The 19296-nt window shown below is 39.9% G+C and overlaps 1 protein-coding gene across 3 annotated transcripts in view; it reads right to left on the reverse strand.

Moving 5' to 3' along the window:
* Positions 1-2542: 2542 nt before the first annotated feature.
* Positions 2543-19296, reverse strand: part of LOC124721765 (isochorismatase domain-containing protein 1-like) — a 37580-nt gene continuing 20826 nt past the window's right edge. Inside the window, exons 3-6 of one of the 3 annotated variants that reach the window (XR_007006392.1) lie at positions 14037-14153; positions 3021-3169; positions 2704-2835; positions 2543-2583 (exon numbers count right to left, since the gene is read on the reverse strand). Coding sequence is in view for 2 of the 3 variants with exons in the window: in XM_047246875.1 (XP_047102831.1) it covers positions 2559-2583; positions 3021-3169; positions 14037-14153 (291 nt within the window). In the remaining variant the exon portion in view is untranslated. Of the gene's footprint in view, positions 2836-3020; positions 3170-14036; positions 14154-19296 lie in introns of all 3 variants that reach the window. The other 2 variants (XM_047246875.1, XM_047246876.1) reach the window with 2 other exon arrangements.

Genomic DNA, 19296 nt, shown 5'->3' on the forward strand with positions numbered 1-19296 from the left:
TTGTAATGACACAAAGGAATAATACCCAACTGCAGAACTGTTGCACTCTTATCAATTACGGCTAAGGTGTTCATGCAAACTGATTCAGTTTTTGCCCAGTGACTTCTTGGATGTTTGTATGTCAGTTGGCAAAGCTCCTGAAATATTGCATACTACCAGGACTCTCTTTCTAGGCACCATTCATTCAAGTGTCTCACTGTACAACAGCTTAGTGTAATAAATTACAGGTTTATGAGGCAGTTCATGTCCAGACACTGACAACTAGCACCTACTGGAGAGCAACATTAAATTCTTCACCATACAAAATGTAAAAATGTAGTAGTCTTTGACTAAATTATTCATTAATCAACACTGAAAAAGTCATAATGTACACTTATCTGGCAGGCTCTCATGATGTCAGAGGATACAGTACAACTGCCATTTGTGCACAAAATAGATTGTTTACAAAACATTTGTGCAGTCTATACTGACTGGGATATTCGACAATTTTGTGGGATCTAAATGATGAGTGAAATTAATGGTTTGTGTCTCACTGAAGATGTGATCATTAGAAACTGCACACATGCTCTGATTCAACATGTATGGGTATTTAAACCCCATTACTCCCATTGCAAGTAAAGTACTCAGAGTGCTCTATCCTTTTTCTACCATTTGGCATGATTTACATTTCTCTGAATGCTTTGTATGCATGGAAAATGTCAAGTCAGGCCATGTCTCGCTTTTCATGCTAACATATAATGCCCTCCTCAGTAGCTTGCTGGATGAGCCAGACATCAGGCTTACGAAGTGCAGAAGCATATCACCTATAATACATCAATAGTTACTTACACAATACTCCATTAAAACAAATATGCAGATTTATGTGTGCTTTATTTGTTTATTTTTCATGAATATGAATCATTTCATTCCCTGGTGTGGACTATTCCAGCAGTAACTAGTTGCAAATGGCAGAGGGCAGGAAATCCCAGAAAATAATTTCTGAAGAATTTTTTTTAATTACTTAAATAATACAAACAAGCCTTACAATGAACATTCAAAACTCTTAAATCATTTGAGAGCAAAGCTGCTCATATAAACAGGTAACCAGCAAAAAATGAAAGATTGGAAAAGGTACTCTACATACTTAAAGACACACACACACACACACACACACACACACACACACACACACACACACAAAACTATTATTCCTTTTGCATTTTTTGTGTTGTCTTTGGGAGGTACAAATATCAATCTAAACAAAAAAAAGCCTTCGGCATCAGTTTGCCATTCTGTGAGTTACTTAGCCACCTCAGCAAATGTGGATGTTTGCTTGATGTTTTCATCATTACTAATTTTATAACTTCTATTCTTAATGTGTATGTTGATGCTCCAATTCATTTGTGATCCTTGTAATGTCTGATTTTAATGTGGAACAACACAACCAGCATTGAAATGACATGCTCTTCTGGTAAATCATATTTCTATTCTTAGCTCTGTCTCATATCTGAAATCTACAAAAGGAATTTTTCTTTGTATACTTTGTAATGCCCATTAAATGAAGTTAAATTTATTTTTCATCAAGTATTTTACATTTCTGTATCAAATTATTAAAAAAAAAATTTAGCTTAATATTTCAATGCAATTTTTTACATTATTTTCTCACATGCAGGTGTGTAATATAACAATGAGCCAAAGTTATTCTTGTAACTGTGTAGAACACTTAATTTAAGCACCACTGAGAATACACCACACATCTATGAAATAACATCAAATTACATTGAGACATTGAATAATATTACTCGTTCTCCATTGTCTTAATCTTTCTTGTCCTGATACTAACTTGAACAAAATAAAATATACCACCACTGTTGTAATATCTTAATTCCATGATATAATTTATTATTACACAATATTTACTTGCACTTATTAACTGATCAAATAACACAAACCATTTTATGGCTGCTGCAATTATAAATCAGTATCTTTCAAGATACATGAACAATCAATGTTAAATCCATCACCATCACTGTTTATTTTTAAAACAAGCTGCATTGCATGGAGAAAATTGGGTATATTTCTCACTGGAAATTAATCTGTACTGTGAGCTTCCCCAAACTGTTTACAAAAGTCACTAATACAAATTATTTTTTAAGAAAGGACAATATTGAAGACAACATAATCAAAATTTGTATTATGTTGAATTCACTTGTAACTTCAGTTATATAATGATAGCTAATGCAGGTTTAATTGCATATATTTGTGGCAAAATCATACAAACTACACAACATCTGATAACACAATTACTAAATAGTGGCCAGAAACTATGTTCTGTATCTGTCTACAATAAAAAGGAGAATGATTGACAATCTGATATGAGTTTACGAAATCATATTTTCATACAAAACTTAAGTCTATAATGTGGTAGTTAAAAACGAAATGAAATACTTGACATGGAAAAACATTGAGTAGGTGCAATAAGGATAACTTATTAGCACTGGTTAACATTTCAGTCAGAATGACTGATAATGAATGCAGTTAAATTCAATGACATTTCCTTTTCTGCTTTTTCTTTTCTTCTATGTGATCATGTCCTTACCCTCCCTGTAAATGAGTTGAATTAGGTGTTTTTTACTGAAGATACCAATTATGTTACAATTATCACAGCACAATCTTGTTAAATAACAACAGATAATCAAATTGCATGCATCAATGTATTCTCACCAAGTACAAGAACATCAACTTGTTCCATAATTTTTTACTGATTTCCCTCTACCCAAATATTTCTGGAATCCACACATGACAAGAATTTAATAAAAAGCAGTAGTGCCCCTTCAGTAGATATATTAGTTACACCTAAAAAATTGAATGAACAATCAGGAAGAATTTTCACACAATTAAACTATTTTAAGAAGTTTAAATATTTAATTAACAACAAATAATATCCAACAAACCATGTGTATTTCAATGAAACAAAAGATGTTTCTCTCAACACTATTAAGAGAAATGTTGAGGCAAATATAGATTATCTTAATGCTTACATTTTAGAGTAATTAACCAATCCTGTTGGTGGTGATGGAGTTTTGATCAATGGCCTTATTTCAGCAAACTTAGGGTGGTTCTTATCACCAAGCAATTTGAATATAACTGTTTCACTGGTGGTGATGTAACAACCCATCTGACTCATTCTCTAAAGGAAACCAAAATAAATTCAGTTGTATTTAATGAAAAATACAAGATCATTAATTTGAACCTTACAGTCATTTATGAATTAAAATCACATTCATTCACAAAATTTCAAACATTCAAATATAAAACGCAATTTACTCAAAGCAAAATGTTTCAGTATGATAAACACCAGCTGAAGTGCAAACAGTGATACAGTACACATTAACTTTGACAATAAAAGAGGTGAGAATACATTAGAGAAGATAAACTCCTTTGCCGAGATCATTAATAATAACTTTTACTCTCAATAAATGGTTTCAGTAATCAGTGTTACCACCTTCAGATCTGCAAAGCATTTATATGACTATATAGAAAACAATTGTAATATGCATGATCAGGTACAGTGTAAAAGAAAAAAAATTACAACAAATATTTCATATTTCTTAAAAGAACGGTGAAAGTGCTATTTCTCATGAATTGGCAGGCATGTAACAGACTAGAAGCTTGATACATCAGCACGTCAGAATTAAAACAACTATATACACAGTTATTCACCACACACATCTGTCTTATATCAATCACAAGGGAGCACATCACTGCCGCCAGGGCACTGCAAGACTGGCAGGCAGTGACCAGTAAAGGCTACTGGTAAGTAGATAGGTAGGTTTGTTTAAAAGAGGGGGGGACAGGGACCTAACTATGAGGTCATCAGTCCCTTGTTCCTAATAAAACAATGCCACAAATGTGAGAATAAAACAGACGAAACATATAACACCAAACAGAAAGAAAGGAAAGACCACAAGAATGAAGGAAAGGCAACGAAAACTAAAAGGAACAAAAGAGGAAAAGCAAACAACAGAAAGATGCAAGAAACAGTTAGAAGAGAGTAAAACAAGAAAGCAGATTACAGTGGTTGGCCGACCACGAAATTAAAAAGGAAAAGCCAACCACTCTGCAACACATTAAAACTTCCACCCTAAAAGCACTAGGGTGGAGGACACAGACGGACAACGGACATGCGCTAAAACTTGGATCAAACAACAAAATCCATTCTCATGAATAAAACGTAAGACTAAATCAGCCAATGAGGCATTGTCAGATAAAATTAGCGGTAACGAGTCCGGTAATCCAAGATTTCGACCCTGGGCTGTCAAAGTGGGACAGGGCACCAGAATATGGGCCACTATCAACCAGGTGCCACACTGACACTGAGGTAGGTCTTCACAGCACAGGAGATAGCCACGGGTCGCCCAGGCATGGCCAATGCGGAGCCAGTAGAGAACCACGGAGTCCCTGCGAGAGGTTCTCATTGAGGACTTCCACACATTTGTTGTCTCCTTAACTGCTCACAGTTTGTTGTGTGTACTGAGATTTTGCCATTCCGTCTACCAAAACTGAAAAACCTTGCGACATAATAACAAACGCAAATCAGGTATGGCGATGCCCATCTCCAGAAGTGGTTTCCATGTAGCCTGTTTGGCCATCCTGTCGGCATATTCATTTCCTGGGATTCCGACGTGTCCATGGGTTCAGATGAACACCACTGAACGACTGGGCCGTTCCAGGGCATACATGGACTCGTGGATGGACGCTACCAAAGGATGATGATGGTAGCACTGGTCGATAGTTTTCAGACTGCTCAAGGAGTCAGTACATAAAAGAAAAGACTCCCCAGGGCATGAACAGAGATACTGAAGTGCACGAAAAATGGCCACCAGCTGTGGAGTGAATACGCTGCAGCCATTGGGTAAGGAATGTTATTCAATGCGGCTGCCGTGAACGTAGGCAAAGCCAACGCGACCATCAGCCATCGAGACGTTGGTGTAAATGACTTCTGAGCCATGGACGTCAAGAATCGAGAGGAAGTGACAGCGGAGAGCTGCTGGGTTAACAGAGTCCTTAGGGCCACGTGAAAGTTCCAGACGAAGCTGCAGCCGGGGCATTCATCATGGAGGTGTACGTGAATGGACCGCAAACAGATGTGGTAAAGAGGACTCCAGTTCAGAGAGAAGAGACCACATGCGAACTGCAATTGTTAGCCCTGACCTAGGCCACTGATGCAGGAGATGGACTGCTGTGAGCAGGAAAAGGAGACAGTAATTCGGATGCTCAGGAAAACTATGAATGTGTGCTATGTAACTGGCGAGCAGTTGTGCACATCTGATTTGCAACGGAGGGACACCAGCCTCCAACAGTATGCTGGTCACCAGATTCATCCTAAAAGCTCCTGTCGCTAGTCAAACCCTGCAGTGGTGCACAAGGTCGAGTAATGCAAAACTGACGGTGCTGCCAAATCATAAACCAGACTCCCAGTCATTTCGGGATTGGACAAGGGCTCTGTAGAGCCGCAGGAGCATAGAGTGATCTGCACCCCAATTGGGGTTGCTCAGGCAACGGAGGGCATTGAGGTGCTGCCAGCACTCCTGCTTAAGCTGACGAAGATGAGGAAGCCAAGTCAATTAGGCATCGAAAACCAGTCCTAAGAATCAATATGTCTCCACTACAGTGAGTGGATCGTCATGAACGTAAAGTTCTGTGTCCAGATGAACATAACAATGCCGACAGAAGTGCATGACACACGACTTTGCAGCTCAAAACTGCAAGCCATGGGCTAGAGCCCATGACTGTGTCTTGTGGATGGCTCCCTGTAGGTGATGCTCAGCAACACCAGTACTGGAGCAGCAGTACGAAATGCAGAAGTCATCAGCATACAGAGAAGGTGAGACGGAGGGCCCTACAGCTGCTGCTAGAGTGTTAATGGACACTAAAAATGGAGAGACACTCAATACAGAGCCCTGTGGGACTCGATTCCCCTGGATATGGATGGAATTATGGGAGGCACCAATTTGGACATGGAAAAGTATGGAGCGACAGGAAATTTTGGATAAAAATCGGGAGCGGGCCCGGAGACCTCACTCATACAATGTGGAAAGGATATGATGTCACCAGGTCATGTCATACGCTTTTCATAAATCAAAGAAGACAGCGACTGGGTGTTTACGCCTGGAAAAGGCTATTCGGATGGCAGACTCTAGCAACACAAGGTAATCAGTGGTAGAGCGACCATGGCGGAAGCCGCCCTAACATGGAGCCAGTAGGCCACGTGACCCCAGGACCCAACCCAACCGCCGACGTACCATACATTCCAGCAGCTTACAAACAATGTTGGTGTGGCTGATGGGCCGATAGCTATCCACATCAAGCGGGTTTTTATCGGGTTTGAGCACCAGAATGATCGTGCTCTCCTGCCACTGCGAAGGAAAGACGCCATCGCACCAGATCCGGTTAAATATGATGAGGAGATGTCGCTTGTAGTCAGATGAGAGATGTTTAATCATCTGGCTGAGGATCCGATCAGGCACCGGAGTTGTGTCGGGGCAATGTGCAAGGCCATTGAGGAGCTCTCACTCTGTAAATGGGGTGTTACAGGATTCACTGTGGCATGAGACGAAAGGCTGGGGGGTAATTCTCCTATGCAGAGGCTCGAGCAAAGTGCTCGGCAATCAAGTTAGCGTCAGTATATAACAAGCCATTTATGGTAACACCTATTGGGGTCTGGCACCCAAAAAAACGTTTAATCTTTGCCCAGACTTTGGAAGGTGACGTATGGCACCCAATGGTCGAGACGTATCTCTCCAAACACTCCTGCTTCCGTCATTTGGTAAGTTGGCAAACACGGGCATGGAGCCATGGAAAGGCTATGAGGTGCTCCAGGGAAGGGTGCCACTTATGCTGCTGTAGAGCTCACTGACATTCCTTAATTGCTTCAGCGATTTCCGGGAACCACTAAGGGACTGGCTTACGCCTCAGGCACCCTAAAGAGTGAGGGATTGGGTTTTCCACCACAGAAACAATTATTGCAGTCATCTGCTCAACCATCACATCGATGTTACCATGTGGGCGAGATTCAACGGTGACAGCAGATGTGAAAGTTTCCCAGTCCGCCTTGTTTAAAGCCCATCTGGGCAGGCGTCCTTAGACCTGACGCTGGGGCAGTGACAGGAAGATGGGGAAGTGGTCACTACCACACAGGTCTTCATGTGCTCTCCAGTGGACAGATGGGACAAGTCCTGGGATGCAAAGTGATAAATCAATGGCCGAGCAACTACCATGAGCCACACTGAAATGTGTGGCGGCCCCAGTATTTAAGAAGCAGAGGTCGAGCTGTCTCGGCCAGTAAGCACGGTGCCACCCCACAAGGGGTTACGAGCATTAAAATCTCCCAAAAGTAGGAAAGGTTTAGTTGGGGAGTTGATCAATCAGTGCAGCTAGTATATTCAGGGGTAATGCACCATCTAGAGGAAGATAAACATTGCAAACAGTTATTTCCTGTGTAGTCCTTATTCTGACAGCCACAGCTTCAAGAGGGCTTTGAAGGGGCACAGGTTCACTGCAGACTGAGTTTAGGACATAAACGCAAACTCCACCTCACACTCGATTATAGTCGCTATGGCTCCTGTAATATCCCCATAGCCGCGAAGGGCAGGGATCCGCATTGCCGGGAACCAGGTTTCCTGGAGGGCAATGCAGATAGCAGGTGTAAAGCTTAACAGTTGCCGTAGCTCAGACAGGCAGTGGAAAAAATCGTCGCAATTCCACAAGAGGATGACATCATCGTGAGATTGGGAAGGCATGGAACATTCAATGAGGTAGTTTACGCCTCAGAGTCACCTGCTGCCATCATCTTATTGCCTGAGCAGTCTATAACCATTGTATCTGAGGGTCTGGTGAGATCTAGGTCTTCAGCGGATGCCAAAATCTCCAAGCCATCCTCAGACACAGAGCTTGTAGGTAGCGATGGTGTGGGTGGCACTGCAATTTCCTTGGTGTTAGAGGTCTTATTTTTTGATTTCTCTTGCTGCTCCTTGGGTTTCCCCCTGGCTGGGAGGACTACACTGGCTCAGTCTCTGGGATTGAGGATGAGCCATGCCCTATGACCAGCTGCTTTTGGGCTCTTCAGCCAGTGGTGGATGTCATCTTTCCCACTAGCAGAAACCTGGGAATGGAGTGACCCAAGGGAACCCTTCCTAGCAAGAGAAGCTGAAGAAGACTTACGCTTCTCTGGCTTAGAAGTGGGGATGGACGTCGCCGATGGTTTGGGGGGGGGGGGGGGGGGGGAGGGGGGGGGGGAGGTGTAGATCTTGAAGTAGGTGGTGCAGGAGTAACAGGGAGGGAAATGCCCCCCAGCATCAAGGGGGCAGGTGTAGTCTTCGGGCTCTGAAAGGTGACTGGAGTTGGTGGAGCTGATGATGCCTGAACTGTTGAAGCGGCGGCGTAAGACGATGGCATATACACAGGATGCAGGCATTCAAATTTTCTCTTAGCCTCAGTATACGTCAGTCAGTCCAGGATCTTGTACTCCATGATTTTCCTTTCTTTCTGGAGAATGCTGCAGTCTGGCGAGCAAGGCGAATGGTGCTCTCCGCAGTTGACACAGATGGGAGGCAGGGCACATGGGAGTACTGGGAAGTGATGGGTGTCCGCGAACTCGACATGTGATGCTGGAAGTACAGCAGGAAGACATATGGGTGAACTTCCAGCACCTGTGGATGTAATTGCCAATGTCTGTCCTTTACTGGTCACTGCCTACCAGCTTGGCAGTGCCCTGGCTCCAATGATGTGCTCCAAAGTGGGTGATACGAGACAGATGTGTATGTGGTGAATAACTGTGTATACAGTTGTTTTAATTTTGATATGCTGATTCATCTGTCTTGTAGTCTTACATAATTGCTAATTCATGAGAAAGAGCAATTTTACTGATATTTTAAGAAATCTGCAATAACCTGTGTGTCAAGGTATGCCGTACTTCCTTTTTCTTTTCTTTTTTTTTTACCTGATATCATAATATCATACATTACAGTTGTTTTGTATATAGTTGCACTGTATAAATGCCTTCCGGATCTGAAGACGGTAATACTGATTAACAAAATCATTCATCAAGAATAAAGGTTACTATTGGTGATCTTGGCAAAGAAGTTTACCTTCTCGATCATCTCTTGTGGCTCAAAATGTGTAAACTAAAAGATGAGAATAATGTAGATTCACTATTACCACTGAAAATTCAATCAAGAAACACACTTTGACATAGCAGTGGAGATTTCATTAAGATTCCCTACTTTATTGCAAAATATTTTTATGAATTATTGTAAACCTGGCTCATTTCATTTCAAATCATAGTGATAGATTGCAATTATGATAGATGGAACATGCAAATAACTAAATTGAAGAGAGAGAGAATAAAGAAGAAAATAGCACATGCATGACAGAAAACAAACCACAATATTACACAAAGATAACCCACTTTTACATTCTCGGAATTAACGTCTTTCCACATGTTTACAAAATAGTTTATCACGCCTGTCAAATTTCTTGTGTACACAATGTTTATTCACAGCCATTTTTGGCATAATTGCAGTTTTCTGGTGAGTTATTCTTTATGAAACAATGTTCATGAAGAAAATAACTGAAGTAATTGACATAAAATGATGCTGGCATGGCACTGACCTTCAAGTAGTGTTTACAAATGTTACACAGTCAACATTTTTGACACCTAGATGCTCTACTCAGCAGGTCAGAATCAGTTCAAGTCAGAACAATTTGTGCTTTGTCTCCTGTTGCTGCCAAGCTCTACTTGGTGTGGTAGCTGATGGGAGGAATTGCTTCAATAGAAGTCGGAGGAAGGTGTGACTCCTGATGAACATTCATTTGTTTCTTGTTACTACCAACCTTAGCTTTCAATACTGTGTGCTATACAACAAGTAGTATCCTTATATTATTGTTTGTTAATTGCCATGCCAAAAGTTAATTGTTTGTACTGTGTAGTGTCGCTCACACGAAAACCCTTTTGATGGAAGAGAGAGTAAAAATTCTCAAAAGAGTTGAAGTTAATCACAGAACACGTGTTGCACTAACACAGAGTTTAAGAATACCTGTGTCTATGCTGGACACTATCATTAAAAACAAAGACTATTTTGGAAAGCGCAAGTACCAGTGGGCCAAATTCCAAAAACATGAAATATGCCAGTTATTCTAATTATGCAGAACTGAAAGAAATTACAAAGAACTTGTTTCAGACAGCAAGTGCCTGGAACACCCCATGAACAGGGTAAGTTGTGCAAAAAGGGCACTGAATGTGGTCAGTGTGCTTGGAATCGAGAACTTCTCCACATCTAAAGGGTAGATTGAAAGGTTCAAGAAGCAGTACAATCTTGTGTACAAAACCGTATATGACAAAGGAAACAGGGTAAATATAAAAACTTTTAGTGAATCGCATAAAGGCAGATTACAAAACAAAAACTGCCATGCAGGGAAACACAATAAAGTTTTCCTGACAGTAATGTTAGGTACAAACACTGATGGCTCAGAAAAAATTAAACTGTTCGTGGTTGGCAAATCAGAGAACTATGCTGTTAAGAAAATACAAAAATACTGCCAAGAAACTACTGTGCCAATAAAGTGCGGATGACATTGGAATTATTCGAGAAGCAACTGCATAGCCATGTTGCGAGAATTCTCTCGTTTGTGGATTGTTGACCTGCACATCCAAAAAATAAAAGCTTATTTAATGCACAGTTGAAGTTTCCTAAATTGAATTGCACAAGCAAATTGCAGCCTTTGGATTTGGGTATTATCCATGTCTTTAAAGTTTACCGCAGGAAAGCCATTATGAAGAAGGCAATAATTTTGTTGGAAGCCTCCTTTTTGCACTATATTTCCAAGGCATGGACAGAGGTGAAGGAGTCAACCATGTCCAACTGCTTGTGAAAAGCAGTAGTCATTCAAGCAGATGAAGGAAATGGATCTGACACAGCAGTCAAAGGAAATGGATCTGACACACCAGCTAAGAGTAATAATGATGACACTGAAACTCTGCTCGCTTCACTGTGAGAAAAGCTGCAGTTGGAGTATCCACTGCAAGATTTCCTACATGTTGATGACAATGTTGTAACAAATGAAAGTGCATCTGCGGAAGATGTGATTGGCTTCACATACAAGAAAATGATGACAGTGTAGGAAGTGATAGTGTTGATGACAGTGGGGTTCCCTCAACTGCAGTTGTAAATGCAGCAATGAAGACAATAAAAAATATATATTTCTGCTGAAGATGTAGATGCCATATCTTTCCCTTGTCCAACACATAATATTGGATCAATTTGTTCACTGTGTCACATTTATGTAAGACCATTCAAATTAAAGATCAGTATAACAAATAAAACAGCTTATTAATGTTTTATTAAGCGTGTGCTTAAAAGGCTGAAGTGTGAAATGGTACCCTCCCCTGGAATCTTGGCTGTTGTGACAAACTGATCTGTACCATAGCCAGACGTCTGGGTTGATTTCAAGGTTACAACTTTGTTACAAGTTTGCAAAGCCAGTGAATGTCAAATAAAGACTGTGGTGACAGATTGATCCATAGTGTAGTGCCATATTTAATGCACTTTACAATATTTCATGCACTTTCCCTTACAAAACTGCAAACTGCTTGATATGTTCAGCATACAGTGTTCATCCACTGACGTCAATTTTGCTGGACAAGTTACAATAAAAATGATGCATTTAGGAGAGCTCTTTAATGCAGTGTACACCTGAACCGCATTTTCTGTAGACTGCAAAATTTATATTTGCAGTCTACAAAAAATACGGCACCTTTACTTCACAAATACATAAATCAGCAAGGTGGGTGCCGAGTTTGCTTTCTCCAAAATACATAATTTTTAGTCGCATTTGTTATACAAAAGTGTTAGTAAATGTCACATCAGTGGCTAAACATAGTACAAAATTCAGATGACCTTTATTAGATAGTAAATGAGTCCCTGGCAAATATTTTCATGCCTATTATGTAAATATATCATACAAAAACTAAGAAAATGCAGGAGGGGGGGGGGGGGGGGGGTGGTGGAGAATTCTACACGTAACTTCTTCTGCTTAAAAAGCTATTTCCCATATATTACATTTTCCTGCATTTTTCACAAATTTTTAAAGTCTCTTGAAAAGTGTAAAAGTGGGATTTACTGCACTATGTACTTTTTAACATGAAATACCTTGCACGAACTGAGACTACTGCTAAAAGGCCAGAAAAATATTCAAATAAAAATCTGCTTCATCTCTATGGTTCTGAACAACTCCAACAAATTTTGTCCTACCTATCACCTCAACATGCTGTAACTGAAACTTCCTGGCAGATTAAAACTGTGTGCTGGACAGGGACTCGAACTCTAGACCTTCGCCTTTTGCGTGCAAGTGCTCTATTGACTGAGCTACACAAGCACGACTCACAACCCACCCTCACAACTTCACTTCCACCATTATATCAATGTAATTTTGTTTGTATTTTTTCTCCCACATTTTTTAATTGTTTCAGATTATGAGCCATACAAGAAATGGAATGCGGAGCTTTTCCTTTAATAGGCATTGTCTTATTAACTGAGCTATCCAGGTACGACTCATGACTTGACCTCATAGCTTCACTTCTGCCATTGTCTCTCTTCTGCTTTCCAGATCTCATAGAAGCTGTCCTGCATACCTTGCTGGACTAGAAGACATGAGAGAATGGATCTTGCAGAGAAATGGCTTAGCCATAGTGTTTATATAAGTGGTATGCAAAGATTCATCCCTCAACAAACTTAAGTCATTCAGCAACTCTTGAAGTAGGTATATACAGTTACAGGCTAAGACTTAAAACGATGCCCATACATTATTTCTTCCAATCTCAGGAAGACAAAAAATCTGTATAATGGCAGATTGGACATGTAAGAATGATCCACAAGTGTGCAGATTCAGTATTGTTGTATGCTTGTAAGGTCACAGTAGAACAAGATTTTCACTGTGCAGCAGAGTGTGCGCTGATATGAAACTTCCTGGCAGATTAAAACTTTGTGCAGGACCGAGAGTCAAACTCGGGACCTTTGCCTTTTGCGGGAAAGTGCTCTACCAATTGAGCTACCCAAGCACGATTCACGCCCCGTCCTCACAAACGAGCTACTGGCTGAAGTAAAGCTGTGAGGACGGGGCGTGAGTCGTGCTTGGGTAGCTCAGTTGGTAGAGCACTTGCCCGCGAAAGGCAAAGGTCCCGAGTTCGACTCTCGGTCTGGCACACAGTTTTAATCTGCCAGGAAGTTTCAAGATCACAGTAGTGAAACAAGTTTCCACACAGTCCATCTTTGGCAAGTGCTTCATTCTTCACAATTCTTTTCACAGGATTAGGATTAGTAAACAACTATTTTGCCCCACTCCATTTTCTTTCAAATTTTGGTGACTGTGCAGTTTGGTTAAAAAAAAAAAAAAAAAAAAAAAAGGGTTGCTCAAGTACCACACATGATGCACATATCAAACTATGTTGTTTCTCATCTGCATTAAGCTACATATCTAAGAAAACACATTTGGCAGGAAAGAATGCAGTCTAATACCAGGCAAGTTCAAAATACATGAGTGACTTTTTGTGTCTGGGTCAAATCATTCAAGACACTGTTTTTACACTCAGATTGACATGAGCTCAGAACAAAACCACTTTTCTGTTTTTCTATCATTCAAAAAAATTAAAATGGTGATTATTAAATTGCTTACGTCACAGCTAAGTAGTCGATTATAAACAATTCAGAACAAACAAACAAACAAAAACACACACACACACACACACACACACACACACACACACACACACACACACACACACAAATGGGGGGAGGGGAGGGGGAGGGGGGGAGGGGGGGAGGGGGGGGAGGAGGGGAGGGGGGGGAGGGGGGGAGGAGGAGGAGGAGGAGGAGGAGGAGGAGGAGGAGGAGGGGGGGAGGGAGGGAGATTTCCTAAATTACACTTCAGTATTTATAAAGTATTTACTTGAAGTGCAAATATGATGCTATTTTAATGGCATTTTAATAGATGCTACTTACATGAAGAGCCAGGAAACGATCTTCTTGTGACCGTGACGATGTACAGTCAGCGACAACATGCACCTGCATACCATGGGCTAGTAACTCTGCTGCAGTCTGTTCCACACAAACATGAGCCTATAACATTGAACAACAAAAAATGACTTCATTTCTTAAATATGACATGTATGTCACACAAGGTATCTTTTTAAACATTTTTTGGACAAATCTCTAATTTTTATTTAATGTAAGTATAATAATGAAGTACTTAACGACAACATGTTTTTTCTAGAATTTCAAAATAAACTTAACTGCAGAAAGTACAGTTTATAAAAATTGTGACAACTGAGATGATGCAGACAATAACACATTTACATAAATGAAACCAATAAATTACAAATATTACGTATGTGGTGACTGGTGATGACAAGCAAGAAAAACTTACATGCATGTCTGAAAGGACAGATACTACTGATGATCCACAGCTGTATGAAAGAAAGCTAGGAAAATGCATTTTATTACTTTTGAAGCATTTTCTTCTCTAATGTCCTACATGGAAAACTGTTGTACCTTCTGTTGAAAACTGTGATTTAAGTAAATGGCTTCTCCCACAAAAAATAATGTAGCATGTGATAATTTAATTTTAGTAGAAATAAATCCTGACACCACTAAGCTGATAAGAGCCAAAGGGACAGCTTCCAGGAGGATTAATACTAATCACTGTTATCACTCTGAAAGCTGTAGCATGCAGCATGGTGCATACACTCAACAACAGAATATAATAATAATAAATATTTTCTCTATTTTTCAGTCAGTTTCTGTTTAGAGTAAGCAAGCACAGACTGAACAAATTATAAATAATTCCAAGTTGACTCACCTAATATTCTGCATCTGTCATGAACCCTTCCATGCATTAAATGAAAAAAGTAAATGCAAGGCTGTTTCGGTGATTTATTATTATGTCTTCTCACCACTGATATTTCTCTGCTAAATTGTCAGGACCTAACAGAAACAATGGACTTCCTTACTCATCTCCCATTACAATGATATCAGATTCAGTCTACAAAATCGCAACTTATATTATCAGGGATTTCTGTTGCCATACCTACAACCAGCAGTTGCTCCACAAGACCGGTGTATTGTGGCTACTTTTCACTCCCTGTAGAGATTGTTCCCCCTCTTTACTCCCTGTTAATGGCAATGAGTTCATCAGAATTAAGTACACGTCACACAAAACACCTACACAAATGCCTGTTACATACAAAAAAAACCCTTTTACATGCAATAAAGAAATGCACTCTGCAAAAGAGGCAATTTTTCTCAAGATTTTTCTAATAACAGGTAAGGGAAAAGAAACACTGGCACAATGTGTTTGTTCTACATTTTATCTTGTTTGCATACAGTAGCAGTTTTTGCTTGGATATGACCTGACATAACATTCATAAGTAATTTTCCCATTTATTACAACTCTATAAGGCATGAAATCCAAACTTACAAAATTCTTTGAAAATAACTTTAAAAGTTCTAGGCATGCATACATAAATACAGTCTCTTCTGAGTTTAGTTACACTGATTATTTTATGGCAGAGAGAAATCTTAAATTTCATCTCCTAATCTACAGGCAATACATCACCAGAACAGAGACATACATTCTACATAACGTATAGGCACTGATATCCATCTTTCAATACGAAAACAGATAATATATACTCAGAACATGCTTGCTCCCAATGAGATTACAATTCCAAAATGAGAAACATATTGATCTCTATGTCATTTTATTATAAGAACACAAAAGTTAAGAGCTCACTCATTATGAGCACCTTAACCATTCTCCCACATAATTCTCTTTCTTTATCAAACAAATGCAACCCCCCCCCCCCCCCTGCCCCATCTTTCCTCTTCCCATTAACATTCCACAATGCTTTTTCCTATAGCTTAAGGATTTATTTTTCTATTCACAGTTCCTTAATTTCCCTTTTTTTTCCTTCCGAAATTCATTCTGCTTATTAAATAATGTAGTAACAGCATTTATACTCATTCTTGTGAAAATTTCAACATACTGAAGAGATAATCAAAGAAGCCTAATATCTGTGCCATACAACACTGACAGCAGTAAAAATAAACACTATTCATTTTAAACAATAATGTAACCTTATCGTGAAAACTAGGACTTCCTTAAATCTTCACAATCTGCAACAATAGCCACTATACAGAATGTCATTTAACTGAAGAGTCTGCTCTGGGATACTGCCGGTCGGAATCCTTTTATCCAAGGCCTCAGAGAATACTATTGTGCCGACTGGTAAGTGGCAATAGCATGTTACATCCAATCAGTAAGAAGTCTGATGTCATGTTGCAGGAGAAGCAATATTTGCACAAAGTTTTGTATCTTACATAATGTGATTGAAAAATGGTAAAATATTCCACTACAGTCTGCATGTCTCTTTTGTTCAGTTTTAGACAGCCATTATTCATTATAACAGTAAATGTAAACCTTCCTGGAATGCTTCTCATGATCTACAATGGAGTAGAATGGTTTATGGTGTTTAGCAACCCATACTCTCTTTATGTTCTCTTAAACTATTCTGCAACACTTTACTATTGCTACCTGAAAGTCAGTAATACAAACAGCAATTGGTTGGCATTCAAAACTCCATACAAACATGCATCTGTGCTTGTAAATGACAGGCAGCAATCCTTACCTCACCCAAACACAAGATTCTTTTGGTGGTCTGAAAACGGTGTGACAGTTTCTCCAAACAGCATGGGTAATAATGTTCGTCCATGTTAAAACACAGTCAAGTCAATTTATCTAGCTCAGCACACACCTTGGTGGATTCCTTCTGGACACTACCACAGTTTAGCCAGTGGAGTCAGATGGGAAGGTAGTCCTTGGTATAGTCATCATCTAATGGGGAGGTGTGGAGGGCCACATCAAGAGGTCAGTGGAAACCTCTTCATTTGATAGATATATGGAACACATATGTTCATGTCTAGATATTTTGGTGGTAAATGGGACAGTCAAAAAACATAACATACCATTTATCAGAAATGGTCACATCACCTTTATTCCCTTCATTCTTAATTTATCCACTGTGTGTGTGTGTGTGTTCCAAATATTTAATCCACACTGTTTTCACAAGGATGCTAATAATCTCGCATTGAGTGTTTTCAGACCCCCAACCCCCATATTCTTACCTGTATAAAATAAAAAGCTGTCTCAGCAGCCAACTGCTCCAACTTCCAAACTGTGAGTTGCAAATGACAAGTTGTTGAGGCAGGGTTGGAGAAGAAACAGAAAACTGTAGAGCTGTAGACAAATAATGAGCACTGAACTGGAATCTCATGTTGATTGCCCTTAAAATATTCCTGTTCACATATGTCAGACTAAACTTCACCAACGTTACACCTGCAAGAAGAATGGGATGGGAAGGACCACATGGATATAGCCAGGTGCTCCATTGGTGGAGCTGTCTCAGAACAGTGTCACTCCATGTAGTGTTGTATGTCTTTGGCTTATCAAACAATTATTCATATACATGCTTGTTTTATAGCCACCTTCAATTGGATCAGATTGTTGACAGTGGATTGATACCTACTGAAATCAAACAAAGAACAGCTAAGAAGCTGCCTGAACACTAGTGTCCACAACAAACAATTGCTGACATTAGCCCCAGGGTCTCACACAACTCATGAGCCTATGATGGTGATACTTCTTTAACTACTACGGCATTCAGTCTTTCTCTAGTCTGAGAAGAGGAACCAAAATTGTCTCCCACCACAAGTTGGAAAACTGTCCTGTCTTCAATACAGAATTAAAACTTTAAATGAGTATTTCCTCTGATTCTTCTCACAAGTGTCACAACATATTGTACTGGGTCCAGCTGTGATAAGATACAGAAGCCCTAGTCAGTCCACTCACCCACAACTATTTACTGCACAATGATGTTTTAATACATATGAGCTAGGAAAAGGGCCAATTTTGCAATATATTCAATGAAAAGTCTGATACAAATTTTGTCAGTGACTAGTGCCTTATTTGCTTTGAGCAGTCTTACTTGTTTTTCCAATGACTGGTTAGCTTATTCCAGAACAGAAGTCTTCAGTTTCAACACCAGACCAATCCACAAGAGGTTCAATGGAAGGTTTGGGTTAATTTGCCAACTTTATGAGTGACCAGAACTAGGATTTTCTGATAGATCTCTCACCATCTGACTGTATTAATTACTGTAGCCTTTATGCATAGCCTTTCTTATTGGCACACAAACTGACACCAAGTTTTCTCTATTGCTTTCTCTCTATATTCTCTTTAGTAGTAAAGTTGTAGTAGTCTCTGTTTCATTCTCCAAATGTTACCACAAAAACAATGTGGATGCCATCTATTATCACCAAGTATGTATTTAGCTAAACCAGGCTGTTAAAGCTGGAGTGGCCCCCCAGACAGCTGCAGGCAGTGGTTGGCATGGACAGGCAAGTAGCTGATGTGGGGCAGTAAGGCAGCCAGATTGGGGCTAACACTACCTTAGTCTTTGTAAAACCATTAAGGTTACTCATCTACATCCATACTCCGCAAGCCCCCTGACGGTGTGTGGCAGAGGGTACTTTGACTACCTCTATCAGTTCTCCCTTCTATTCCAGTCTCGTATTGTTCATGGAAAGAAAGATTGTTGGTATGCCTCTGTGTGGGCTCTAATTTCTCTGATTTTATCCTCATGGTCTCTTCGCGAGGTATATGTAGGAGGGAGCAATATACTGCTTGACTCCTCGGTGAAGGTATGTTCTCGAAACTTCAACAAAAGCCCATACCGAGCTACTGAGCGTCTCTCCTGCAGAGTCTTCCACTGGGGTTTATAATCTCCATAACACTTTCGCGATTACTAAATGATCCTGTAACAAGGCACGCTGCTCTCCATTGGATCTTCTCTATCTCTTCTATCAATCCTATCTGGTACGGATCCCACACTGGTGAGCAATATTCAAGCAGTGGGCGAACAAGTGTACTGTAACCTAATTCCTTTGTTTTCAGGTTGCATTTCCTTAGGATTCTTCCAATGAATCTCAGTCTGGCATCTGCTTTACCGACGATCAACTTTATATCATCATTCCATTTTAAATCACTCCTAATGCCTACTCCCAGATAATTTATGGAATTAACTGCTTCCAGTTGCTGACCTGCTATATTGTAGCTAAATGACAAAGGATCTTTCTTTCTATGTATTCGCAGCACATTACACTTGTCTACATTGAGATTCAATTGCCATTCCCTGCACCATGCGCC

Source organism: Schistocerca piceifrons, chromosome X (genome assembly GCF_021461385.2).
Source record: "Schistocerca piceifrons isolate TAMUIC-IGC-003096 chromosome X, iqSchPice1.1, whole genome shotgun sequence".
Taxonomy (NCBI): domain Eukaryota; kingdom Metazoa; phylum Arthropoda; class Insecta; order Orthoptera; family Acrididae; genus Schistocerca; species Schistocerca piceifrons.